This window comes from Syngnathus leptorhynchus, chromosome 10 (assembly GCF_054491065.1).
Source record: "Syngnathus leptorhynchus isolate UIUO chromosome 10, UIUO_Slep, whole genome shotgun sequence".
NCBI classification, from domain to species: Eukaryota; Metazoa; Chordata; class Actinopteri; order Syngnathiformes; family Syngnathidae; genus Syngnathus; species Syngnathus leptorhynchus.
Window position 1 is genome coordinate 1,046,484 of NC_141204.1, and position 26,749 is coordinate 1,073,232.

General features: G+C 44.2%; 3 protein-coding genes and 1 non-coding gene across 7 annotated transcripts in view; 3 read left to right on the forward strand and 1 right to left on the reverse strand.

Moving 5' to 3' along the window:
* Positions 1-811: 811 nt before the first annotated feature.
* Positions 812-3,544, forward strand: epcam (epithelial cell adhesion molecule). The gene is made up of 9 exons (XM_085922776.1): positions 812-1,156; positions 1,751-1,852; positions 1,946-2,204; positions 2,286-2,351; positions 2,438-2,504; positions 2,586-2,684; positions 2,767-2,964; positions 3,041-3,085; positions 3,171-3,544. The coding sequence occupies exons 1-9, from the start codon at positions 1,093-1,095 to the stop codon at positions 3,192-3,194; spliced, it is 924 nt and encodes a 307-aa protein (XP_085778902.1). The 5' UTR covers positions 812-1,092; the 3' UTR covers positions 3,195-3,544.
* Positions 3,545-4,382: 838 nt separating this feature from the next.
* Positions 4,383-17,691, reverse strand: plekhh2 (pleckstrin homology domain containing, family H (with MyTH4 domain) member 2). Its single transcript, XM_085921983.1, has 30 exons — positions 17,562-17,691; positions 16,433-16,561; positions 13,809-13,871; positions 13,586-13,735; positions 13,418-13,501; positions 13,260-13,341; positions 12,999-13,184; positions 12,129-12,898; positions 11,691-11,766; positions 11,531-11,625; positions 11,305-11,464; positions 11,102-11,235; positions 10,717-10,830; positions 10,481-10,567; positions 10,244-10,402; positions 10,096-10,176; positions 9,853-10,026; positions 9,670-9,778; positions 9,448-9,560; positions 9,052-9,231; positions 8,405-8,502; positions 7,813-7,990; positions 7,348-7,506; positions 7,165-7,262; positions 6,961-7,102; positions 6,743-6,879; positions 6,523-6,652; positions 6,303-6,389; positions 6,081-6,209; positions 4,383-5,689 (listed from the first exon to the last, which is right to left on the reverse strand). The coding sequence occupies exons 2-30, from the start codon at positions 16,553-16,555 to the stop codon at positions 5,516-5,518; spliced, it is 4,272 nt and encodes a 1,423-aa protein (XP_085778109.1). The 5' UTR covers positions 16,556-16,561; positions 17,562-17,691; the 3' UTR covers positions 4,383-5,515.
* On the forward strand, positions 8,590-8,683 carry trnai-uau (transfer RNA isoleucine (anticodon UAU)). Its single transcript has 2 exons — positions 8,590-8,627; positions 8,648-8,683. It is a non-coding gene; the product is annotated as a tRNA-Ile (tRNA).
* A 508-nt stretch (positions 17,692-18,199) lies between the features above and the next one.
* thada (THADA armadillo repeat containing) overlaps positions 18,200-26,749 on the forward strand; it is a 31,478-nt gene continuing 22,928 nt past the window's right edge. Inside the window, exons 1-22 of one of the 4 annotated variants that reach the window (XM_085922403.1) lie at positions 18,200-18,384; positions 18,684-18,791; positions 18,875-18,990; positions 19,060-19,190; positions 19,270-19,418; positions 19,498-19,530; positions 19,595-19,643; positions 19,722-19,906; positions 20,114-20,208; positions 20,310-20,533; positions 20,710-21,431; positions 21,509-21,663; positions 21,740-21,895; positions 21,975-22,082; positions 22,158-22,281; positions 22,357-22,502; positions 22,723-22,794; positions 22,870-22,948; positions 23,020-23,155; positions 23,228-23,364; positions 23,433-23,570; positions 23,763-23,923. In XM_085922403.1, coding sequence (XP_085778529.1) covers positions 18,719-18,791; positions 18,875-18,990; positions 19,060-19,190; positions 19,270-19,418; positions 19,498-19,530; positions 19,595-19,643; positions 19,722-19,906; positions 20,114-20,208; positions 20,310-20,533; positions 20,710-21,431; positions 21,509-21,663; positions 21,740-21,895; positions 21,975-22,082; positions 22,158-22,281; positions 22,357-22,502; positions 22,723-22,794; positions 22,870-22,948; positions 23,020-23,155; positions 23,228-23,364; positions 23,433-23,570; positions 23,763-23,923 — 3,189 coding nt within the window. In that variant the 5' untranslated portion in view covers positions 18,200-18,384; positions 18,684-18,718. Of the gene's footprint in view, positions 18,413-18,542; positions 18,581-18,683; positions 18,792-18,874; positions 18,991-19,059; positions 19,191-19,269; positions 19,419-19,497; positions 19,531-19,594; positions 19,644-19,721; positions 19,907-20,113; positions 20,209-20,309; positions 20,534-20,709; positions 21,432-21,508; positions 21,664-21,739; positions 21,896-21,974; positions 22,083-22,157; positions 22,282-22,356; positions 22,503-22,722; positions 22,949-23,019; positions 23,156-23,227; positions 23,365-23,432; positions 23,571-23,762; positions 23,924-26,749 lie in introns of those variants that run through there. The other 3 variants (XM_085922400.1, XM_085922401.1, XM_085922402.1) reach the window with 3 other exon arrangements.

A 26,749-nucleotide genomic window follows, 5' to 3' on the forward strand; every position in this document is an offset into this window, starting at 1 on the left:
CAATATTTTCCAGGTAAATAATCATTGAAACTTAAAGTGTGACTCATGTACATCAACTGAACGGTGACTCACAACAGGATAAAATGGTTTCTCAGTTCTGGTTTCAGTCCTTAAACATGTTGACTCAACATACTGGCTCAGAAAGCCCATGACGTCATCAAATCAAGATGTACGTCGTCACTGCTCACCCCCCAAAAAATGGCAATTAGGTTATAGCAGAGCCACTATACGAGCTGTTGTTAAATGGCAGGGAAGCAAATGTTTCCAAGCCACAGAAATTTGGATCAATGTGTTTTGCATACGGGAACGATAAGTTAGATTCACAATGTTGTGCAAAAAGGAAAATGATTCTAAAGTGTTGGTGAGCTCTGATAAAAACAGCCCAGCTTACTTGGTTGATACAAAAACGTCACAAACCAAAATTTCACAGCTGAGACTGCCAAAGAAAACACCAACGCTTCAGTCATGGAATTTAATCATCACAAAATACATCCAATGAGCAAAAAGAAAGGAAATCATGATGAAAGAGTGAATGTACCTGATACAGGTAAACGTTTTTGGAATCGTGAAGATTTGTGATTCATTCATTTGGTCGGGTTTTTTTTTTTCAAATCTATTTTTAATGCGACAAAACAAAAGTCGCATACTGAAAGGTGGCGAAACTAATTTCCAAATATGGCCACGCCGGAAAAGGTGCGCACAACTTTTTTTTTCCACCCAAACTCCACCCCCTTCACACCTATGCAAATCAATGTGACGTATTGAGACTCCCAGCATTATAAATTGTCTCGATGGTTGCTTATCAGTTTATAGACAATCAAAGCTTATTGAGAAAACTCGTCTTAGAGTTAACTCGAGAGACACGCCTGTTGCTTAGTGAGCCTTTCCCCTACATTGCGCGCGCACGCACGCACGCAAGGACGCACGCAAGGACGCACGCACCAAACAGGTTTGACAAGGGCGTCACACCTGTAGGAAGAACAGGAAGCTTTTTGTTTCAACTCCATTTTTGACCTCTGTGGACGACGGACGGATTGAAAGCAAACCAAAGAAGGACTTTCAGCAAACTTGTTTTTTTTTGCCAATAATTGAATGATGAAGATGTGGATTGCGCTTGTGCTTGCTGCCCTGGCGGTTGGAGCTTCGGCCCAAAACTGTAAGTCTTTTATTTATTGATCCTTTGCTATCTTTTTCATCTTCAACGACCTCCTTCGCTCTGGTAAACTTTTGAAATAGCTCAAACAATTTAAAAAACAATAATAATCAATGTTTAAATTGAATAATAGTGTTTTTAAACTATTTCCCAGATATGTTTGTTTTTCAATCATCATGAGTCATTGAAAAATCGGTCGTTGTAAACCATATAAGGTGTTTCTTATTTGCTAAGAAAAATCAGATGTTTGATTTCATGCGGATATCAAGCGCATTCGGTTTAGTTGTTGAGTGGGGGTGGGGAATTGCTTAGTCGAGCTTCTCTGTTTGGAGAAACCAACGCCCAGAACTTGATTACCGCGTCTTATTTGCTTTCATTGCGCTCGCGTCAATTTGTATTCACGACTTTGGGCCCTTTTAATAATGTCAGGAAGAAATATGTATTTCTTAAATGCAGAAATACATATTTCTTCCTAAAAGACCAATTTGGCTTTCCCATTTGGAATAATTGCAAGTCCCTCTCTATCATATAAGAAGGATGCATGTTCTAACACGTTTGTTTCCATCATTGTTTTCAATCTGGGCTTATGCTCTTTAGGTCAATGTGAGACCATGAAGTGGGCCACCTGTGATGGAGATCCTTGTGAATGTTTCATTTTGACCGGTGATCAGATGAGACAAGATCTGGACTGCGCTTCACGTAAGTCAATACGTCATCTCATTTTTACTTGAGGAACACGATTGTTTTCCACCAAGGAGCGGCCTACTTGACGCTCGCTTTTTCCAACTCCAGTGATCCCCAAGTGCTTCTTGATGAAGGCTGAGATGTACAGAGCCAAAAAAGGCTTAGACACTCGTACGGGAGGAAAGCCCGTGGAGACGGCTTTTGTGGATAACGACGGCATCTACGATCCCGAGTGCGAGAATGACGGCAAATTCAAGGCCAAGCAGTGCAACAACACAGAGGAGTGCTGGTGCGTCAACAGCGCCGGTGTCCGCCGAACAGACAAGGGCGACAAGAACCTCAAGTGTGAGAAGCTGGTGGAGACCTAGTAAGTTATTCTTTCCTTGATTTGTGTTGGGAAGCCACACGTCATTTCTTGGTACATTCCTCAAATGTTTTTGTCTTGTAGCTGGGTCCGTCTTCAGCTGACGCACAAACCAGTGTCTGGTCCCGTGGATCTTGCACAACTCAGAATGTAAGTGACTTTTGTCAGCATCGGACTATGGTGAAAGTCATTGTTTTTGAAAAGATGTTTAGTAAAGACCATTCTTTCCCAAACAGAGCTATTTCTGATGCCATCCACAAGCGTTACGACAACTTTAACAAGGACATGGTGGAAAATGTTGAGGTAAGTGGACTCTTGAGGATTTGAATTGAACACGTATTTACAGATCTGATTTTCATTGTTTTTATTTTAATTTTCCTGCAGTATGATCCTGATTCCCGCATGATTGTGGTTGATGTGAAGAAGCCGAAGGGAGAGCGCAAGAGCGATCTGACCAAATTGGCCTACTACATGGAGAAAGATGTATACTTCTATACAACTTTTTTTTTTTGTCTTCTTCCCTTCCTGTAATTGACATACTAATTGTGCCCTCCTCTTCCCACAGGTGAAAGTGCTGCCACTGTTCAGAAACCAGGAGAAGTTTGAGCCCATGGTGGGCAGTCAGAAAATGGAGATGGAGAACATCTTGGTGTACTATGTGGATGAGGAGGCACCAACTTTCACCATGAAGCATCTTCCCGGCGGAATCATCGCTGTCATTGTGGTGGTCGTGCTGGTTGTGGTGGCCGGCCTGCTATTCCTGGTGAGTCGATACCAACTCTCGATCTTCATCGTCATCTATCACGTTAGTCGCTTACAATTTTTCTGTCGGTGTGTAGTTTTTCTATAGACGGCGTCAGAGTCAGAAGTACAACAAAGCTCAGGTGAGTAATACACAATGCTTCAGAGACTTTCCTTCTGGAAACATTATTCAGGTGTTCATCTTTTCATTTTTTTTTTTTTCTGTAGCAAAGAGAGATGGATCCCATGTAAATTGTTGCTCGCTGCCAAGCGGCCAGAATCGTCGTTGGATGCGTGTGCTTGCGGTGTGCCGTATGGCGTTCTATAAGGAAGACCAATTTTTTGTAAAGAAACAATCAACATCCTCGTTCTTGGCACTATTGATACTGCCGTTGATATTTATAAGTTGTGTAAAGATTTTAGCACTCTACACCTCTTTGCCACGCTTCCATTTTGTCCTATTAAATGCCATTTAAATTTTAGACGCTGTTGACCATATAAAATTTCGTGTTGGATTGTACAGTTTCTTACAAGTGCGTGTGTGTGTGTGTGTGTGTGTGTGTGCTGTTGTTGGAGTGTTTTTAATAAAATGTTTTAAAGGCTGTCTTTGAATGTTTTGTGTTGATGTCAAGGTGATGAGTCGTTAAACCGCTCGTACCGCCAGTCGTTGTGACTGGTTGATGTCAAAAGTTTTTAAATGAGGAAAATTGACAGGTTTTTTTTCCTCACCCTCTCCATAAATGCTTGACAAGCCATTTTTTCAAATGCTTTCTTAAATAATGGCTTTATATAAGGTTTTATTAAGACCGTACATGTGCAAAGTTGATCAAATTGCTGTCAACTGATTTATTATATGATGTTAACTTAAACTTTAAGTGTTAAAGTGTGACTTTTTGGCTCTGGTGGTTAACTCCCCAGCCTTAAAACCAGAACTGTCACTCGGGTAAGTAGCTGACATCATTGTGACCGAAACCCCAACCGATGTTATTCAGCTAAAATGCATTCGGCTTTGTCGTAGCTGAGAGTGTGTTTTGACAATACTCTTATGGGTATGAGAGCGGCCTGCTGGGAGGTGTTGTTTCCTTGAAGCTTCATTCCGCTCAACCTGAAAGTCAGGTTTTGCTTTGCACATATTCATGCAACAAGTCACACAATAAGAAAAGCTGCAGGTGAAGCGTCAAATATCAAAATGGCCATCAATCACAGCTGAATGTTTGTCTGATTGCTTTCTTATGTTTCAATTGGATAAACACACAAACTCTAGCCTTTTATGTAGTACATGCAGAGCGGGTCTATAGCAACAAAATGAAGTAAAAAAGATGAAAATGAAGTAAAAAGATGAAAAGGTGTTTTTGATGGATGTGGCAGGAAGCGAGGTGTGCTTATTTATTCTCGTGGATTTCCACACACAATAGTCTTACAATGAGCAAACAAGGGCAGGTACTGTTATCATGATTTGTATTGACTTGTAACCATTTCATTCTTTTTGCCACACCCAATTTTTGACTTCCCCCTTGGCCCTCCCTCTTTTTGATCACCGTAGCAACGTGGAACAAAAGCACGTCTGAAACTAGTTCAGACAGGTCAGGTATCGGATATCCTCCCCCAGCCTTGTGTGCCGGAATGAGGGAGGAGTGTCAGCTGCCGGTTCGTGGTATCAACACGTCACTCAAATCACGCCAATTAGGCATTTTTTGGGGGAGGAGCATCTTGACTCAACATCTAGTAGCACGCTACTGGTAACTAGTGCACTCTTTCGCCTCACTCGTAACTTATTAAAGTTATTCTACCACTTAGGACAAAGAGCTTTGAGATAGATTCATCCAATAAAAGGCCTTGTCATGCTGAATGTTGAATTTGGCACTGAAAATCAAGCAACCCAGCAGGCCTGGATTAATGAGATAATGTTGGAATTTGACATATATATTTTTTAATTTGTCATAGTTTATCCATTCACATATGTTCAAAAGAATGATTTAAATAAAATGCATTGCCACAAAAAAAGAGTCAACGGGATATATAAAAGTACCGTATATGAAATGGGTTTGTATCTCCACTTGTGTGCAAAATGAAAGCGTTTGAGCCCCATTCTGCACCTTTAAGATGAGTTTCCCCTTTCCGTCCTGGTTATTCAGTAACTACAAAGCACATTGCTGGCAGGTTTGTTACTCTTTTACAAGTGGGCCTTCTGCCTGAGCAGACACCTCAGATCATTTTTCTTACTGCATTGCATTTGGACAATTCAGCCATTCTCGTTGCTTCAAACTTGTCTTACTTTCATGAGCTTTCCCCTTCTAGAAAGTACGCTTCACAAAAATGATGCTAATACGTAAAGTCAAAATAAAAAATCTCTGCTCCTCCAGGCCACAGTGTTTGTACATTAAAATGCAGCAGACAGCAGAGATGAAAAATATCGAGAACATTAGCTTAGTTAATCAGTAAGCAGTGTTGACTCCTCGGCCAGGACAATGCTGCGGATTAGTTTGAACCTTTGCACCCACCTATAAAGCGAGCCTTTCAAGTGCTACGTCGAAAACGCTCCAGAGGGTCTCTGGAGACCTTTGACTGTGCTGTCACAACAATGTGGAAGGACCCAGCGCTGGTGGAGACTTGCTCCTCAGCTCTTTGCATTTCAGGCTGATTGGCTGGGCCACCATGAGAGCAGGGGCGGAGAGGTGATGCGCTGCAGCTTTCTGCTGATGTGCACTGTTGATGTAGCTGCAGATGAGGAGGGTGATTTCTCGGATCTGTTGATCAAACACAAACCACAGTCAAGACATCCGTCCAATGCATATGTACATGGATGTGAATAAATAGGTCTTGCTGTCATGACAAATATTTCTGATGCAGAGAAATAATAATGTGGCTCTTTCTGCCGAGCAACAAGGAACCATACAAAAGTGTCATGTGCTATAAAACCTCTCTGTCGTTCCTGTTAACTTAAATTTCAAAAGGAGACGTATAGTGCAGTATGATGGGAAATGTTTCATTGTTTGCACTGTTTCCAGATCGGCAGCGTTTGATGCACATTTTCAAAGTCAAAGGCGTAAACGTCCTTCAGGGAGGGAAGTGGAGCCCCGATGATCTTACTAGCAGTGTTCACTATGCGCTGCAGGGCCTTCATGTTTCTCTACTAACCTTGGAAGTGTCCATCGCAAAGGTATGTTTCTCTTTGTTGGTGTTGTTCTGTCCCACCACAAGCATAAAGTCCTGTTTGCAGCCCCCGAATGTCATCACATTTTTGTAGGGGTGGGATACCAGTAGTTTCTGAAAATGCAGACATAAGAACCGATTTCATTTCATTCAAACAGCAATTCAGTCGACTGAGTAAGATGCGCAGATCATCTGAGAGAAACTCACAATTGAGTTGTGCTCCAGAACGCTGATACCATCTTCGTGAACCGCCAGCCAGACACGTGCCGCTGGGTCTGGAGAGGGAGTGATGGACTGAAAACACAAATTAGAATGACAAACTCGTGTCAAATTCAGTGAAAAGAACTGTTGCTTGTGGAGTTTGTGCTTCTGTGCATAAAGGTTACAGCATTTTTACTCCTTTATTTTTAAGTTGACAAACACTCACCTCAGCTTCAAATAGTTTGGCACCAAAGAACGGCCACTTCTTGGCCACCGTCAGGTAAATCCTGACACACTCAGATGAATTTCGACCTCTGAGTGAGGACCAGCGAGCAGAGAGACGCTGGAGCAATTGTCTGGGGGGGAAACCCAAACATCAATCATAGTCTTGTGGCTTCGCTATCATTACTTTTGCTACTAGTGCTTCTGTACGTGTATTCTGCTACCTAAGTTGTTCCTCAGACGTGGTCCGACGGTAGTGCTTGGGGTAGAATCTGTCCAGGACCTGTTTCAAAGTTTGGTTGGACTTTGTTTGAACAGGTCCAGGAGTCAAGAAGGAACGTTCAAAATCACCAAACTCAACCTGATAAGTCAATGAAAAGAGTCCATAAAATCACCACAAAGATTTTGAAACAAGTCCAAAATACTGTAGGGCCTTTCCGACCTGAGCCAGTAAGGCAGCCATTTCCAGGGCCAGCTCCTTGTTGACGGGGAAGTGTCCCGCTACGATGGCCTCATTGATCTGATAGGCCAGCAACAATCTTTCCCTCTCTGACTCTCCCCGTACCTGGCCGGTGAAGTATAGCCTGGAAATACAAAGATCATTTTGATTTGTAATTCATTCTCGAGGCTTTTCGGTGCTTCATACCTGTTCTTGTAAGTGAGACGGACTGTTCTGGTATTTTCGGACTTGCCCGTATGCTGCTCTTTGGATGCTTGTTCCCATTTGGATATAATATCACAAATCTGCCATGGACACAGAATGGACACGTGGACTTCAACTTCTACACTCAACAAATGCCATTTTAATGTGATGATGATCGGAAAGCACCTTGATGCTCCCTTGATGCAAGCAGTGCTCCAACTCTCGTCCAGTGGGGTCATCGGTGTACACACTGAAACCCGACAGCCCCGTTTTCCTCATACCCGTGTCCTGGTTGAGACGACACTGGAACTCATCCACTGTGGTCGACGCGTCGAAACTCACTACCTAGGAAACGGCAAGAGAGCGGTGCGATGCCAGAATGATTATTGTGTTGTGAGTGTCGAGCGGGCAAACTGCAACCTCTCCCCGAAAAACATTGTCAACCTCCATCACAGAAAATGTTTTATTTGGATTCATAATAAAATATTGGATACCGGCACAGAGGAGGCAGTCCGGTGCAGTGGCTCTATAAACAGACTATATGACAGTTGTCTTTACAATCCAGCCACTCACTCACTTTATAGCTACAGGACACCATTGTGGAGCTTATCAAATAACGTTGTCATCATGTCTATACAACGGTATTATTACCTGGTAGGTGTTATTGAGGAAGTGCACAGGCACACTAAAAGGCAGGGAGTGGTGATAAGGATTCCTTAGCAGAATAGAAAGGATCTCCATGCGGGATGGTCTGGCCTGCCTCTCACCCTTCTGCTGGGTGCGCTCCATTGAACGTTGGCAGTAGATGGCATATTTACCCACTTCAGTCCTGGGGACACAATTTCAGGCACTGATCAGGATTTTTTTTCCCGACACTTCTCGAATTGGTTCTCATGAAAGGGTCACAATATTCCACCGGATGACTTCATAAAAAAAATCCATCAAGATGTACTATTAGAACGTTTGACCAAACATTTGAAATTGTACAATTTACTGTTAACAACATTTACCAACTCATTGTGTGAGAACTAAATGGCAGAAACTGGGATCAAATTATCATCTGTTTATAGTGAAACAAAAATAGCAACCAAATAATATTGAAATCAATTCAGAGCAACCAGCATGACAAGTCCTTGATTTTGAATGATATTTGTATGAAGACAATATGGAAAACATTTTTATGGCAAAAATGAGGTGCAAGTCATTTCAATCAAGGTGAATCATCTCAATACTGATCCGTCACCTGGAATCCCCATGCCTTTTAAGATGGACTTGGAGCAGCCAGAGGAAAGGATGTTGAGGCAGAAAGAGTCCAACGCACAAGGCTAAAAACTGCCAGCCCTGAAGAAGAGTGACAAATGGCGTTAGCAATGCGGGACAGCGCCACCATTTGACCTATATTCTGAGCCATTCTGCCTTCTTTTCCAAGCTCCAGTGGCGCAATCGGTTAGCGCGCAGTACTTATAAGACAGTATGGTCGCAAGCAATGCTGAGGTTGTGAGTTCGAGCCTCACCTGGAGCAGACTTTTGGGTCAAGTGTTCAACATCACCGACTAGGACCAGTTCAGTTTTCACCATCAACTAGCAGAACCAGTGACCGATACACTGAACTTCTTCAAACTTGCCCAAATAACCCACTTACTGTCTGTTTTTGTGCTCTTCAAAAGTGATGGCGTAAAAACAGAAGTCAAATTTGCATCTACATAGGCTGGAACGGGGCCCTCGAGGACCAGACTTGGTGACCCCTGGCCTCTAGAAACGGATGGCTGTGCCCTCTTGCGGTGACTTAACGTGGAGTGCATGGTTGCTTTGCAGGTCACGTGACACGAGCTTGCTGCAAAGCGTTTCACCATCATGATAGTGTTGCCACCAGGTGGAGAGCACACGCACCTGCAGGGGTCCCGGATGGCCACGCGGTTGCCTTTTTTGGGTCTGCTTGATGAGCTGGCAGAAGAACTCATTTTGAAGCTCAGGATGAGTCAGACACACCTGTAGGGCGCTCTGAGCCAGGGAGACGTGATAGTCGATGGCCGGGGCATCAATGGCCACATTGATGAACAGCTGACAAGTCTGAGAAGAAAAGTAACCAAGAGCACAAAATGAATCTACTCTGGAATTTACAGCAGTGTCGCAGAACCAGACGTGAGATTTCAGGTCCTATCAGCAGCACATGAAGTTAAATTTGAATATTTGCTTCTCGAAATGATACGAATTTATTCCCAGAAGCGTATATAGATAGATGGAAGATGCCAAAATCAGATTTGAAAGAGCAGAGAGTCTCCTTACCTTAAAGAGTTTGACCGCCTCTGTTTGCAGGGCCTGCGAAGGTAGCGTGGTGAGCGGAGACAATAGCGCCTCCTTACTGAAACATAGTGTTGGGTTTCTCCAAATCTCTGAGTCTAAAAATCAACAATAATAAACCTCCAGGAGAGCACGGCAGGACATAAAAACAAATAAAAAATACATATTTGGGGCTTGCAGTCTGAACAAGGCCTCGCACATGCTTACTTGGCTCTCCGTCCACTTGAAAAAGTTTCCCTGCCAGTTTTTCAAACTCAGTGCCGATTTCCCCCATCATGGTCCCTGCTGCAACACACAGGTGGTACAGCCACGAATCCTGAACGACAGCACAACGTTCGTAAGCAATTTGACCTCACCTGTATGTTTAGTATGGAAAGAAAACAAGCCCACCTTCTCATGGCGAGATTCGATGAGCAGGTAAGTTGGGTCTTGATCCCGAGGATGGATGGCGATGGTGTAGGCCTGTAATCCACCCCCACATGCTTTCAAGCCATCATCCGAATCCCGAGACTTGTCCACCTCCTCCACCTGGGCATCCCAAAGCTTTACCTGACCAAGTGGAAACTGAGACCAGAGACAAAAATGTTCACTTCATCAGCCATTAGAAATTGACAAACATTTTGTCATTTATACCTTGTCCTCCTGGCTCCGGAAGTAGTAGAGAGTTTTCCCAATCAGAGCGCACCAAACCCGCTTCGAGTAGCCATGCTTTACCTGCCATTGAGCAAAATTATTCAAATCATAAGTGGCAGCATTCATTGCTGAATGCTAATGATCTAACCTTGACAAGGTGTCCCTTCATGCCGGGCCGAATATCCGGTTGAGTGTAGAGCGGACTTGCAGCCTTGACTCTGAGCACACTCTGCAGCACCATGAGCCATTCATCCAGCAGATTAGGGGAGTCTGCTTTCAGGTAGCACACTCGCTTCCCCGTCACTATCTACACAAAAAGAATCATTCAAGTCATGACAGGGAAGTCAAACCTGTGTTCTAGCATCCATCAATAAATGCTGATTACCTGGACCACTTGTTTTCCTTCACCTCGTGCGATGTTGCTGGTGGCGTTGACCTCAATCTGACCTTGAGGTTTCCTGATCACATTGCTCTGCAGAAACATCACAGGTTCTCTTTAGGGTTGAGCTCAGGTGGGCCAGACCTTGAGCATGATCATTATTTGACTGCAACGGGTTCAGTTGTTTTTACAGGTTCTTAAAATACCTTTCGTACTATTAGATGAAGTAGCGACAATCTCACCGGGGATTTATAATAAAGAAGCTCTCCATCTTTCAAGACAAACCAGCGTCTCTTCCAGGTTTTCTTCCATGTCTTCACCATTTTCAGCAGGTAGCCTGATTTCTCCATGGACTCCTAAAACAAGCAATATTCAGAAGGAGGAACTTTGGCAAAAGCAACCCCAAAATTTCTGTCTTCTGGATTAAAAACAAACAAACAAATATAACAAACTATACATTCTTCAGCATGTTTATAATAGAATTTGGCAGTTGTCAGGCGGGTCAATAAAATATGTCATCATTCCTTTTTTATATGCTGGTCTGATTTGAACATGCTTTGAAAAAAAAAACATATCATGGTACAAAAAAATCTATATATGGCCATGGCTTTAAAAAAACAAACATACACTTTTGCTGTCAGCAGCAGAGGAGCAAGTTTTGGGGAGTTTCTGTTCCGGTCCCGAGCACTCAGTATCGGTGGAATAGGCGTCAGGTGGGATGGCGTAGTCGCTCTCTGATGTCATTGAAGACATGGATACGGCTGCAATGGAAGCAAAAGCACTTTAGCGTCAGCTGATGATGCTAAGGTCATCTACTGACGTGTCCGTACCTCTTTTGATTGAGCGTGGGCTGCCTGGATTGCTATCCTTGTTGGAGCCAAAGGACGCCTGGGAACCGCATAAGGAACCATCCTCCTCGCCAGAACTGGATGACTCGTCAGAGCTAGATGAGTCATCTAAGTACGGGTTGTTGCTCAGCAGAGTGGCTTTCTGCAGGGACCAACGAGGGTTGTTTGCTTTCCATAGATGTACTTTTCAAACCTGTGTTGGACTTACCCCCTTCAGTGTAGTGTAAACGGGTGCGGTCATATTTTTATAAATGAGCGAAGTGTAGATGACAAAGGCAGGATAGGAGGATTGCAGCGAGGGGTCTACGAAACAGAGTTCGAGGTAAACGTACGAGAACATCACTTGATCGTCACAACGGCAACCTTACCTTTGCTAGTTGAATCTGTGCATGATGTGTCAGACAGCCTGATTCCCGATTTAGCCACTGCGTAGATGCGACTCTCCTTTGGAGACAAAAGGAGGTTTATGTAGCGCCCGCAACATATTGAACCATCATCCTCCTCATCATCGTCCTCATGATCATCAGCATCATCATCAAGAAGTCTAACATGAGAGCATGAGTAAAATGAGAAATGAAAAAAATGCAATCTAATTGAATAACCTCGCCAAAATGTCATGAGAAAGAGAAAATGGAAATTTGCTGTTTTGCATATCTCTGTCCTGGCTGCTTATTAGAATATCAAAAAGGAAAAAAACGTTTACCCTGTGTATAGTAAAACCCACTGAAATTCAACAAGTAATATAAATATTATAAGGATGAAGGGTTTGGAAAATGGAAGGTTTGTGTCGAAAATGACATTCTTACCCAGGAGGGGAGCCTGTGTAAAGGGGGTGTCGGAGGTGAGCTGTGACTGCCCGACTTGCTTTCCAGACACGCATCAGCAGGGACCCCGCCGGGTCTGGCCTGTATGGAAAGCATTGCGGCTTTGCCGCGGGAGCCGGGGCACATCTGCGACGACGGATCCTTCCCTGTTTCCATATCTACTTCCTGGACCCGCTCCAGGTCGCTTTCGGAGCGCAGCATGCTGAGAGCGTTACGTGTTTGTCCGTGCGCTGCCTCTGTGCTGATCGGTGGTTGGCTCAGATGTTTCTTGTGAGTCGAGCCCAAAGCCGGCGGGGTTCGCAGTCTGGGTTGTTTGGGAGAAGCAGGGGTATCTCTCAGGTCTTGGGGCGGGTTGGGTCGTTTGGGAGTGAGAGCCGGTGTGACCACGGGGCCGGGCGGGTTCGATTCGCCGGACGAGGACGACGAGTCCAGTCTCTGCGACTGGAATCGTTTGTTGAGCTCCTCTGAAGTACTGTCCTCCTTCATCTTATACTCGCCGGGTGTCCCATCTGACGTTCCCGGACTGCCGAAGCCGGTCCTTCCCGTTCGCTGCGTATCGTCGTCAAACAGAGAGCTGCTGTCATCCGAGGCTGTCAGGTAGGCCTCGCTCTCCAGGACTTCGCAGCCTTCTCCTTCAGCGCTGGAGAGCACCGAGGAAACACTACAAGACTCGGGCCTGCTCAGATTAATGTTCTCATTCTCGGTTTGATCTGGTCTCTGGCCTTCGGCGCCTTTCTGCTTGCTTTGATTGTCTGTCAGAGGAAACAAAAGGATGTCTTTATATACAAGATACTTCATCGAACGGGATTGCGTCAATCCAGATCTTGTCAAATTCATTTGTCGGACACTTACCAATGTTGATCCCGCCTTGGGTTTCTTCCTCGGTGCTGAGGCTCCTCTGTGATGGAATGGGGCCCGTCAGAACCTGCGCGCTCTTTCCTCTCACCTGGAAGCAGCCGAAGGTCAGGCTGCTAACTCGGTGGGCTTCACCTGCCTTGCACGCAACTGCTCGTCTACCGGGAGACCTCTGCTCAAATTCTGAACAAAAAAGACCAATACATGATATAGAACATTTCAGTCGACGAATAAATGGATTTTGGATCTCATACTGACCTTCCATTTTCTTCTTGAGCTCACCAATCTGAGCTTCCTGTTGTTTGTTAGTTTCTCTTAGTGCCGCGTTCTCCACCTCAAACTGAGGCGGAAACATGCCTTTAGCATAAAATGTAAATCCATTGAATTGGATTGTGTGTTTCTTTTTTTTTTGCTACCTCTGACAACTTTAGCATCACCCATTCCTTGATCTTTGCTGCTTTTTCCTCCACAGTCTTGGCATCTTGAAGCCTTGACTGTTTCTGTTTTGAAAAGGACATTTTTTGAGTTTTCCACTTTTTGGTCATGATATTTTCATCTAAGCTTGCGTGTGTGTTTTGATGTACCTGCTCTTCCAGCTGCCGCTCCAGCCGGGTGATGACATCTTCCTTCTCCTGCACTATGGCCTGTAACTCCTGGCAGCGCTGAAACCAAATCTTCTCAGAGTTTTGGAGCTGACCGTCTGGAGCCCTCAGCTTCTCCTCCATCCACTGCGTCTAAAGTTACACACGGGTTAATTCTCAGAAGCGCATTCCATAAGGTCAATATTAAGCTGCTGGTGATGGTTACCTGCTGCTGAGCGGTCAAAGCTCGTTTTTCAGCATCAATCACTTGCGTCTCCAGTTGTTGAATCTGTGACACAAGGGGAAATTGGACTGACTGCTTGGAAAGTTTCTTCCTGTCAACCTCTGGGGGCTTCAGAGAGGATTACGTGTCAATGGAAAGAAAATCAGAATGCCCTCATTGACATCATCTTCAAACAATTTGCTTCATGAGAGTACAAAGAAGACGAGCTTCAAGTTTCTCCGAGTTTCCAGCGCTCCCCGTGAAGCCAAATGAATCTATCTGCAAACACTCCATACAAAATAAAAGAATTGATGTTACAGAAAGTAGAATCCTCCAAGAGAGACTTTTTTTTTTTCACGTTTTGGTTGCTTTTGGATTTTTATACTTCAACTACATTTCAACTTGTGCTGAGAGCAACAAAGTGAACTCTCTGTTCTCCAAAAGAGCAGAGCCACACCCTGCCCAAGCCATTCAAAGTTTCCCCAAGCCAGGCCTTCTTTGGACACGTGGCCTTTTCTGCAGCTTTTGTCAATATCAAGTTGGGGAAAGTGTTTCTTCCAACATGCCATTTTAGGAGATGATGTCACTGGATGCGTACGTTTATTGAAGGGCCCGTTAATAAAGCATGATGACATTGCTTTGTAGCTTGGAGGATAGAATCATTTGCTATTTATTATTGAAGGAGATGAAATATCAAATAGAAAGCAAATACTTGTTTGCTATGGACAGACAGACATGAAAATGGTGAATACGAGCCAAGGCGCTCTTTCTCTCGTCACTGCACCGCAAACCACACCCGTCACTCCAAGTAGCAGATTTAGCATCTGGCAGGGAAAAGCACGCTGCTAATTACAAGGCATCAGTGCTGCACGCTATAGCTGCTGCATCCCCCCCAACACACACTCCCAAATTCACAGACGCACAACACCAGACTTAACCTAAAAAAAAAAAACTATCCTGTATAGCTCAAATGGGATGAACAGAAACATTTGGAATTTTAAAGTTGGTTTCATCAAAGATTAAATGCAATATTATTCACGTCTAATATGAGTTGAGTGACACACTCTGATACCTCGTTTTAGTACTCTGTCACCTTTTGCAGACGATTCCCTTTTCAAAACCTTCATTCCTGGAATTCCACAACTGGCGCTCTGTGTCCAACCTCTGCTGAACTCTGGCCCTCCCTCCCTCCCTCGTCCGTCTCTAGCCAGCTCACAAAGCCTCTTTCTGTGCCGTTATGACACACATCCCCGAAAATACATTACTTACGGGTTGAGGACCAAACAGTCAGTCAGTCAAACTCGGGCCAGCTAGAAATTCACAAAAGCCCATCAAAAGTCAACTGGAAACATTTTGTCACACTTCAACTCAATCACTGGCCACAACCTGCACAATCAATTGCACTCTTCCGTTTATACTCTCAGAGCTCAAAGAAAAACCTGCTTATTGTCTTTTGTAATGTTTCTAATAAATGGAACGGCAAAAAGGAGAGCGCGAACGATTGAAAGGAAGCAACATTTGAGTGGACACAGAAACACAGACATGTGGAACAAACTCAAAATGACCTCGTTCTCCAACACATACGTGAATACACACACACACACACGGTTAACTAAACTAGCTATTTCCTCCCTTGGGGAGCTCAGTCTTTACACCAGGCCCTACTCTCCTCTTTCCACTTTATTTTCATGCCCTCATTCTCAACGTATCATTTCTCTGAGGCTTTCTAGGATTCATTACTTTGCCAAGAGACAGTCATCGAGTGTTTGCCAAAAGAGAACTGGTTTCAGAAATCGAAATATTTTCATCTCATGACGGCAAAATGATCTTTATACGAGGCCACCTACCTCCACAAATACAAATCGGGGGTGTAAAAGTGTTTGTGCAAAAGCACACAGCTTTAAAATAACAAGCTTTGTTGGCAGTTCAGCAGCAAAGACCAAAAAAAGCAGGCGACTGCTGGACGTTAACCGTGACCTCATGATATCAACAGCTTGACCTGGACAATGAGGGGGACCGACTATGTAAGAATTGAAAATAGTTTGGGAGAACGCCTGTAGTTATTCTGATTACACCCTACCGTTAAATGAGAATTGTTCTGACTTGATAGACTACATTGTTCCAGCCACAACTATTGCTTGCTCGACTGGAGTTTCTTTCTTTTACCACAAAATAGTACTATCCACATTGACGAGACGGCATCTTTGACTCATGGTAGGATTTATTGTTAGGGATATGGATTATAAAACAATTGATCATTGAATCAAGCAAATGGGGGTGGACTATTTCATTACAAACAGCAGAGGTCTATGCAGACCTGCAATGGAAAAAGGTAGCACTGTCATATGAAATAGTAATTCACCTTTTTCCGCCTTCAATGGGCAGAGTAGAAAAAAAAAAAAATCTTAGTATGTGAACTCATGTTGGTTACTGGTTTCTTCCTGTGTTTTTTCATTGAGTTGAAAGGGACTATTCATGAAAGTAGGAGTGGGCACTCTATATACTAGTATATACTGTACTATATAGACAGTAGGCTACTACCTCTAAATAACTACTAGAAGTACTAAACTATGCTAACTAATGATTATTAAATGTGCTTATAGGAAAAGAAATATGCTCCAACCAACCTTGTCGGCAGTAAGTTCTCGGATTTTGATGATCTGAACCTTGAACTTCATGAGGAGCGCTTCGAGGACCATACACTTGTCCTTCCAGTCCTCTTGACTCATGGTATCCTCGCCTTCCGCCATATTGACCTGGAACACACACATACAACATTCAACACTGTACAACGCAATATTGGATCCAACGTTGGTATAATGGAGAGCTTTGGAATGTTAATGGAAACAAAGAGGGTGTGTTGTCGCCCAGATGTTTTGCTACTAGCCAGCACCTGAAATATTCCAAAGCTGAGCCCAGCTGGAGCGGTGTGGGCAGTGGGCGTATGGCTTTGCTTGGCCAAACACTAAAAGTTTTCCAATGCTGATGTCGGAAAACAGATCAAATAGATGATGATTTTTAATGGCAGACAAGTGCGACATGGCTTTCTGCTCCATGTAATAACCTCTCATTACCCAGCTGGCGTCTAAGCAGAGACGGCAAACATGCTGAGGATGACGAGAAAGTGGTTTATTTGTAACGATTTCTAGTTTCTCCGCTGGGATGCATATGAAGGGTTGTTTTCTTGAAATACACTTGCTTCTTGAGGTTTATATGCAAAACAAATACACATCAACATGTACTGTACATATGTTGTATTTTATTCCTGGCTCCATAACTTGTTTTCTTCATACCAAAAGAAGAGGGATTTTAAAATAGTTTTTCTTTTGTTTTTTTGTTTTCTGTCTGTTTTCAAATTTTCTGCTGATGAAGACTTGTCAGCATTTACATGTCATATTATTACTATATATTAAGCCCTCACTTTGATAATAATGTTTATGGAAACAATTATTTCATCTCAATATAGGTGGAATCCAGCCTTTAATAAGTCCGTTGTGGCGCCCTTTCAATGATAACAATGACTCACATAGACTATTCAGTGTTAGTACAACGCCGGCTGGCTGGTACTGTACTATCACTTCATTGATAGGAACGGACGTCATATTCTAATGGAAGAAAAAAAAAAAAGTCCAACTGCGACGCCAAAAAACAGCTCCCATCAAAACATGATGTGAACAATTAAAATAAAAGATATCAAAGTTGAGTTTTGTTGAGATCTAGCGGTTTTTCATGATAATACTGATTTTGTCCACGTACCGTGAAAAGAAGTGATGGATGGAAGGAACGGCGCTCGCTACACGCGTGATTTCAAGCCATGTCCATGCCGACGACTATATCGTTCCTTCCCCTGGACGTTTTTCACATCAACGACTTTCCCTTGCCAAAGAGTTCCAGGGGGAAAAAAAAAGTTGCTTTTGTCAACAGATCCAATCACATATTTAGTGGGCGTTTCACTGCGTGGGAGAAAAACGGCATTAGTTTGATTGACGTAGAAATTCCACCAATCAGAAGACTGAGCGCAATTTTACGACCGAACGCACTTTTGCAGTTTTTACAAATGGCTTAGGGCTTGACCACAGAGAAGAAAGAAGAAAACATCTCATGCAAACAGCCCTCGAGTAGAACAATATTCGCCCTCATGACGAAATTTAATGATGAAATCTTATTTTGACGAAACGGAAGTATACACATGGTACTTTTCTTTTTTTTTTTAACGTTGAGCCCAACAGCGCGCTACAATATGATTGGACACTACTCCTAAACTTAACCTAACTAACGCGATTGCTTTCCTTTTCTACTCATGTGAAAAAGTCATATGGTTTCCTCCCAATCCCATTTGCTGTCATTCATCAATCTGCAGTGGGTGACGACTCGCGGTGAACGAAAACAAAAGCATTTGAATGAAAGCGAGTTTATTTCTTCAAATATCGCCTTTTTTATGCATCGTTATGAAGTGTTATCATGAAAATGAGTTTAATTCTGAAACGCAAGCTACCGGAAAATGTCGCGTTATGGAAAGTGACGCAAATCGGAAGCTTGAACCTAGTAAGCAAGCAGTACCACATGCAGCAGCAATCCGGTGAATGCCAATTTCGTCTTATTGTAAAGTAGGTTTTGTCTTGACATGATCTAAGCCTTCACTTTCTGTCATAAACAACTGTTATTTTATTTCATCTCCACCCTGCTGATATATTCGTCGGATAGTTCACGTTATGACGAGAAAAACCTTCTAGCTGCAGCCGGTTTTATATTCTACTGAGGCAGCAGTCGAAAAAGTAGTGTTGAAAGTCATCTTTTGGTTGTATGTGGGAAACTTTGCATGCTTTACTTTTATTATTTCTTTGAAATTAGGCTCAGTGTACCTTTGCTGACTTGTAGGTTTCGAACGCTGCTAAGTTGAATGCTGCTGCGCTATGGTTGTCAAAAAGAAGACACCCAAAGTGGAGGCTTTGCTTTTGGACGACGAGAAACTGCACTTGCTGTTAGGTAAAGTGCTTCGAACCATTGCACATATTGATTGTAATCCATTTGCACATGGGGAAGAGTAAACAGTGTCCCTTTGCCTCTAGCATCTTTATCTGTGGATGGAGGGCATGACGGCGGCGGTGTCAGGCAGGTGGCGAAAACTTTGCATACTTGCTTAGAGCTGAAAGAGCCAGTGCAACAGATCCAGCTGGTCAAAAAGGTGAGCAGTAATACACCAATAATAGTGTCTATAAGGAGTCATGTGGCATTTGTGTTCTTTCTGTACCAGGCGGGATTGCTGCTTGGGGCACTCGGTGAAGAGACCATTGATGGAGACATTTTACAAGCTTGTCTGCAAACATTGGTCTTGGGCTACATTTCCCTGCAGGCCAAGAACCCTTTGCGACGTGCCATTTCCAGGTGCACGCTCATGAATGACTTTTGGCATTTTCCTCATATATTTGAAGCTTTCTGCAACATTTTGCTCCGTTTTGCTTAGCGCCCTGGCTACAGGACCGACCTGGCTTCAGGAACGAACGACAGCTTGTCTGTCCAAGTGCCTGTCAGACTGTTTGTCGAATCCAACTCCAGAGCAATACTCGCATGTTGTGAATACCGTCGCTGGGTGCATGGATGGCTTCCCTCTGGGTAAGTAAGTGCACAAGCAATTGCTGTTGATTGTCTCTTTCTGACCGATAACTACACTCTGCAATCAAATCATTTCCAGGCGAGAGATGCATCAATGAACTTCTTCCAGAAGGTTTGTTTTTGTGGTTGTCAAGATTATTTTGAGAACGATCCATTGACTGTTATTTTCTAATTAGTTTTGCAGTTTCTTCACAAGGGTTTACGCGAGTATCTTACTCAAAACAGGTATGCATTTACAATTGACAGTGTCATTTTAACAAAGCTCTCATAAACGGTGTATGTCGCCCTCTGCTGTTTGTAAAGTGGTGTCGCAGGTCGTCACATAGCTCAAGCCCAGTTAATGCATTCGTGTCTGGCAGCAGTGAAAACGTCAATGCTGGTTCTCCAGAGATGCCAAGAGTCCGTTAGTTCTGCCACGACAATCCACCAGACACTGAAAGACATATTGAGTAACCTGCTTGATTGCTACATAAGTATCATCACTGATGGTAAGCTATAAAGTTTGCTTTTATCACTGGGAAATTGATTTATATATTTTTTTCGTACTTTGCTGTACATACATGCTGTGCATATTACCCGGGTGTTGGTACAATCCTACTTGAATATGATACTGATATTTAAGTCAATACTAATCTTGTATTCAATCGTGCAAACGATAAATGTGACTGACATTGCACATTTCACATTGTTTGCAGAGGACTTTGTGCAAGCAGTTCAGAGTACATCTGGCATGGCCATAGTCTTATTAATCAGATCTGTGATGGGTTGTGGAGATGATGTTGCATCAGTGGTAAGCGTTCAATTGTTAAATGCACTCATTGAATGTGCTGTATTTCACATCAATTCAAATGTTCTTCAGTTCATCAACACTTTTGTCCCGTGCCATTACAGGTGTGCAGTTTGCTCTGTAGCTCAGTAGCTGGTTTGGACTCTGCGCCCGTGTGGATTAAGCAGAGGTGTGAGAGCTTGTGTACAAGTGCTCGTCAGCCCAGCGTCTCGATGTATCTGTGTCACGGGGCGCTGGCCATGTTGAGTTGGAAAGGCTCCCCCGCTGGCCCACACTGGGAAAAACTGCTCCTGCTGGTGCCAAACATACTCTTGGATCTCGATGTCAGGTACTTCATTTTGGGAGAAAAAACAAAATCATCATGCCACTGTCCTATTTTTACAAATAAGATGATTTTACATTCAGCGTTGAAAGGCATTTCCATGACTATTTTCCTGATCTATGCATAGATTTGTTGTGGCTACAAATGCTCCTGTTTCTTTCTGTGTCATAATATCTCTCCAGTGTAAAAGAATCTAGTAGCGTTTTGCTGGTAGTTCGAGTCCTTATGCTGTGGAGCAGCGCTGCCCTGGACTGCCTGCAGGGAAAGGCTCAACAGCTGTGTGCCCTCAGCCTCCAGCAGTCCCTCGATGGCGGCTCTGAATTACACCGCCGCCTCCTGGAACACATCTACTCGCACTGGGAGCATCCCTTAGACGGAGTCCGCCACCAGACCTGCTCCCTATTTCGCAACCTCCTCCTCCTTCATCAGCGCATCAATCCTTCGGAGGCAAATCCAGACAGCTATGTCTTGGAGCTCACGCAAAGACTTTTCCAGCTGGATTGGCACATGCGGGGAAAATACGGGGCTTTGGGCTGCCTTGTGGATCTTTATGGTGCCGGCTACCTGCTTGAGATCCAGCCCGAGCTTCCTTCGTGTCTCCTGGGTCTGATGAGTGACCAGCCTTTGGCTCCCTATGCCAGTGACCTTCTGGAGAAGCTTTTTATCAGCCATAAAGACCAGCTTGCTGCTGAAGCCTCAATGGGGAAAATGAGCACTACAACAGACTGGATGGAGCGCTGGCACCGGATGTGGGTCACGCCTCTGCTGCAGGTGCTGTGTAGCGCAAGAGTGGATGACACCACTTACATCCTGGATTATTTCCTCCCCAAATTGCTGCGCTGCAGCCCGTCCAGTCTGTCGCACATGGTGCGGGCGTTACAAGACAAACTGCCCTGCTGCAAAGGTAAAAGCACAAAGACGGACGGACAGGCGTAAACATCCATCCACTTTTCATTTCCCATCTTTTTGGATGCTCAACAGATTCAACTTGCAGCAGGGGTGCACTCGGGGCTCTGATGACATGTCTGCGGGCAGCCAGGTCTCAAGGTGTGATGCAGACCCCCAAGGAAGGTCTTTGCGAGGAACTGGTGCCCTTCAGCCTGCTTCGGCAAGCGCTTATACATAAACACGATCAAGTGAGTCCGTTCGTATGGCGTCATATCCCCATGAATGCGTTCTATAACATATGAAAACCATCTGCGTGTCTTCCAGGTGAGGATGGATGCTTTAGGTTTGGTGTGTGAAAGCCACCGCAGTACTGAAGTTCTCACCTCACAGGAAATGGACCTCATTCGTCACTTCTTGCTTCCCAACCTCAACAGCCAGTCACCAAGTGTCAGACAGCAGGTGGTCAGTCTTTTCAAGAAGGTCCGTTCGCTGTCAACGTTGGTTTTTTTGTTAGTATAGACTTGATATTGTTAATTTAGCTCAGACCTTTGTTGCACAGATGCTTTGCCGAGTAAAGGACAGTAGGCAGCTGTTGCTGAAGAGACAGAGCCAAGAAAGAGAGCAGGAGCAAAGAGCCAAAGACCAGCATATTCTATGTCTTTATAAGGTGCACTCAATATATAGTTCCTCCTTCATTGTCAGAATAAATAATAATATGTGGGTGGATGTGTGTGTGTGGTAGGAGTTCCTGCACGAGTTATGTTCAAAGTTGTTTGACGTTTTGCTTCCTGGAGCTTCTTTCTCTAAATGCATCATGTCCCTCAACTTGCTTGGACTACTGGCTGAACTCTTCACTTTTGGTGCAGGTAAAACTTCAAAATGGAAAAGCTTTGTTTGTGTGGAAACAGGACGAAAGGTTTGTCATTATCTTCTGTCCTTAGAGCCTGATGGGTTTGCCCTGGGTGAAGTGGTGACGCCGACTTATGCTCAGAATGTCCTCTACTGTGTAGCGAGCAACTTCATGGAAGTCAAACTACTAGCGACAACATTGTTATGGAAACTTCCTCTGTCAACCCTGGGACTAGAGGTTAATACGGGACCGAATGCTTTTTCTAGTACTGAATTTCAAACTCATGTCTAGGTTATCTCATTATTCGTTTCAAGTATGGTCTTGAATTATAATGATTATATACATATAAGACGGAGAAGTTTTAAATGGGATCATTCCAATGTTTTTCAGTATACTGTAGTTTGATCATCATGAAGTATCTCACCAAACACCTTCTGATGTCTCTTGTTGGTGTTAGGAACCAGATGTGATGCATGCTCTCCTTCAGGCTGCACTGGACCTAAGCACCAGCACCAAGCCCTTTGACAGTGTAACAGCTGCCCACCTGCTCAACCTGCTCCTCCACCAGCCCAATATGAACCAGGCACTACTCCGCTGTGCCCAGGAGCAGGGACTTGATTTCCAGCCTCCCTCCTCCTCATTGCCGCCGGAACCTAATGTTCAGGAACTTAACACTTTATCTGGTATGATTACGTTCCAATGACAGCTTCCGATGATTCCAAAATATGACGTGCCCTATATTGTCCTTCCGCAGTGATTCAGTTCTTGCTGCGCTGTCTGCAGTCCGAGGTGTCCAAAGCCGAGCGTTGCCTTTTGCAGGCGGCTGCTTCCTATCCTCTCTACGGCCGAGCGCATTGCATCACAGCCGTCCTTCGGAATATCCACACAGAGTGAGAGCAATCGCTGCAATCTAGATCTCTCTTTAAAAAAAAAACCAGACAATCCATTCTTAATGTTCAAAGGTGTTTGTGTCAAACTGAGGAGTGGAGGCGACTGTTGTCGGAGCTCATGGCCACATGTTACAGATTGTCAGATGTGGTTTCTCCTATTGTCCAGAGCTCTTCTCCCGAGGGGCTCATCCCCATGGATGTTGGCGCAGGTCAGTCATTTCTGTTTGGCTGAAGCACGTGCCCATTTTTGCGTGCACTATTCATTTCTTGTATACAGTAACAGACACGTCAGCGGGACTGCAGAGAATCCTGCATGAAATTCAGCCAAGGGACACCAATGATTTCTTCAACTGCGCCAGAGAGCTGGATACGCAAGACGAAACTCGGACAACACGCACGGTGCCACCTGACACCGGTGAGTGACACACATCAGTAGTGGGAAAAAAATCACTGCTGAGTGAATTACTAGTTTTGTTTTGTTGTTGTTAGGTTAAGGATGTCCTGATGGGGGCAGTGGTTGTCCGTTTTTTTCTTTGACCCTCACTTAGTGTGGATGTGAAAAGTGATGAAACTTGTCTTTTTTTGTTTGTGCACGTGCATGGTCCAGGTGGTGAGGGCTACAGGGTGACAGCCCAGATGGTGCTGGTGTGTTGCTGGCGGAGCATGAAGGAAGTGGCCATGCTGCTGGGGCAGCTGTGTCAGAGTCTGCCACTGCACTACTCCAATGACAACAAACGCCCACATCACGGCCTTATCACAGAAGAACAGGTAAGACCTAGGATGTATGCCCTCAATAATAATAATAATAACAATAGCATATCAATCGTCTGAATCATTATAATCATTGTAAAAAATGACAATTTGTGCACTAACCACCAGCTCATATGATCTGTCCCTAGTCTGGACTTTCAAATGTATAGATAAATGCTCCCATTATATTCTGGCTGGTGATGTACCACATCATAATGCACCCACCCAATATGTACAGTAATGTATATAAAAGTTTTGATTTGCATCCAACCAAATCTTCTTGGCCCTCTAACCTCCTCCACCATCACCCATAACATTTCTTCTCTGAGCCTCATTAACAGATTAGCTATATTGAAATCAATTGATGTGGTCTTATCTATTTATAGTACGAAAATTACAACCCGAGTTATGACTTAACTTTAAGACCTGAATTATTTATTTATAAACTTGAGATTTGCGGAGCAACACTTCCAATGATTATAATCTTAGGTACCTTGAGGCTTAAAAAGGCTCAGTTAACATCTAAGGCGGCTCTTCAAAGTTGGAAAAGATGTTAAATTGATAACAAAAATATGTGACTGAGTGGCCTTGACTGCCATTTGTGGATGTGTAATAGCAATTCCAGACTTTGATTGTGCTTTCCCCCAAACCACTGCGGTACCTCCCAAGGGGATACATGTTATCTATTTTGGACTGAAGCTGTGTCATCTTGCACACAGCAAACTAAGTGAGGCAGGAAGTCCCAGACAAAAACAAAAAAACTTCAATCAATACAATGAAGCAGTTATTGGAGAGCTCGGCTGACTCCTGCACTATAAATGAGGGTTTGGGAGTTTGTACTATGAATGCCATTTTTTTTTTCAAATCAAGAAAACATGCTGTTTTGCGCTATGGTGCGAAGCTGTACAATTAGCATGTGGCCTTGTTCGCGTCAGGCTTTGGTTGAAGGCATGACCCCGCTGCTTTAACGAGCGCAATCCTCCTCCCTTTTCGACTGCATTCTTTCCAAATGACTTCCACCGCCGCCACACTGGGTACTACAAAAGTCTACTAGCACAGGAATATTTGTCTGAGTGCTTCAGCATGTGAACGAGAGAACCAGACAAAGAGCCTGTTTGCCTTTGTAGGGGGTGAAGAACGTGTTTGCGTCGTCTGCTTGTTTTTACCCGTTGAAACGCTGAGCTGAGTGGGAAGTGTTGGATGTGCTGAATGTGTGACTCGGCGGGTGTTGTTTCAATATTGCGGTGACAAAACAAAGCAACGTTAGTTGAGTCGTGAAAATACCAATCATCTTTCTGTGGCCCTCATTGAAGTCCAAATCCATCTTGAACATTCAAGGCGAGCGAGCGGAGGTAGAACAATCGTAGCAACTGCAGTGTGTAGCCGTTGAAAATATGACATCACAACGCTAAATGGAGCACGGAGACACTTTTGAGTGCTGTGTAATATTACGTAAGAAGAGGAACTGTCCTTTTTTTTTTTTTCTCCTTTTTCCCCTAAGCTATTTTTTCAAGGCAACGCTATGCGCGAGTGAGTTGTTTGTACGTGGCATCGGCGGTCGGTCTTTGGGGTGACTCGGAAAGTTGGGTGCAGGCAAAATGCTTGGGCCCTACCGCAGCAATGACACGCATGAGCACATGCGTGTAGTGTGTGAGTGCTTATTTGGAAGTCAGCATTGTGTGTTCCATCTCCGTTGGCCTGGTAACACTGCAGATGTTTCTGTCCTTGGGTGGCACCATGGCAGCAGCAGCTGTTATTGATGCGCACCGATCAACATAGTTTGAGATCATATTTGGCTTGTACTTAACTCCTTCACTGGACAATTGAGGTTTATAGGCAGCCGTCAATGGTTACGGCAGGATGCCCATTGCACATGATTCTATTATTGATCAGCCAATCATTGAGCGGGCGCAACCTCTGAAGTTCACGATTCTTTGAATAGAATACAGTTGAAGCAGAAAGGACAACAAACATGGCCAGAGTGCCGTCTAACCCATTTGGGCCAGAGTCACGGGTACATGTAATTAGACTTGGGAAAGTTCTCTCTCACCGCAGGGAAGTTTTTCATGGAAACAGGCACGCTTGCAAACAGGAAGTTGATGTCTAAATAAATCCCTTTCCCTCGCCCTTGCTTGCTCGGCCTTTTTGAACAGTTACACAGACGGAAGGAAGCTTTAAATACGCCGAACAACGGCCCGGCTTGGCCTCGCTCGGCACCGCAGTGGTCTGGGCCCGGCCGGCCCGGCGACCTTGGGCAGCTAACAGTGACTTCTGTTTTTACTCTGGTGAGCTCAGGCCTGTCCTGGGTGTCTATTCTCCAAGCTATGTGATAAGTCATTGTGCTCGCTGCACTTGCGGTTTACTCGTTTATGTCTGCGGGGTCAAGCAAGTTGACCAAACTGGAATTGGACGATATAAAGGGGTTGGTTATATGTTTTTATATCCAACCGTCCGTTCATCCTTTTTAATACGGTACAATACGTCAATATTTTCTATTGTTGTCTCTTTTTATATACCTGTGTTGTTCCATTTGAAATGAAGGGTTAGCCTCAGTGTCATTGTTTTTTTTTCTTATGGTTTCCCGTCTATTTTTTCTCGTGATGCTGTGTCAAAGCCACATCCCAGAAAGGGTCCTTTTGGATTGTTTGTTTGTTTGTTTGTTTGTTTTTGTGCACTGGAAGCTCAGCACTCCTCCCTGTGCCCTCTGTGCCACCCCAGCCTAAGCCGAGAGTGGAGCGTCTTAGTGGTAGCGGTGACACCACAGCCTTAATGACAGGGCGCTGGAAATGGGCGTCCGCCTCGCCCTGCCGCCTCACCTGCTACACACTCACCAGTTTACATACT

Bases quoted from the DNA above. Each gene is read 5' to 3' on its own strand.
- epcam (XM_085922776.1), top strand. From the start codon at position 1,093: ATGATGAAGATGTGGATTGCGCTTGTGCTTGCTGCCCTGGCGGTTGGA. The intron at 2,505-2,585 runs GTAAGTGGACTC...ATTTTCCTGCAG, and splicing joins ACATGGTGGAAAATGTTGAG to TATGATCCTGATTCCCGCAT. The intron at 2,685-2,766 runs GTATACTTCTAT...CTCTTCCCACAG, and splicing joins CCTACTACATGGAGAAAGAT to GTGAAAGTGCTGCCACTGTT.
- plekhh2 (XM_085921983.1), bottom strand. From the start codon at position 16,555: ATGGCGGAAGGCGAGGATACCATGAGTCAAGAGGACTGGAAGGACAAG. The intron at 13,185-13,259 runs GTCAGTATGAGA...TTTTTTGTTCAG, and splicing joins GCTCAAGAAGAAAATGGAAG to AATTTGAGCAGAGGTCTCCC. The intron at 10,831-11,101 runs GTATGTTTGTTT...TGCTTGTTTTAG, and splicing joins CTGCTGCTGACAGCAAAAGT to GAGTCCATGGAGAAATCAGG.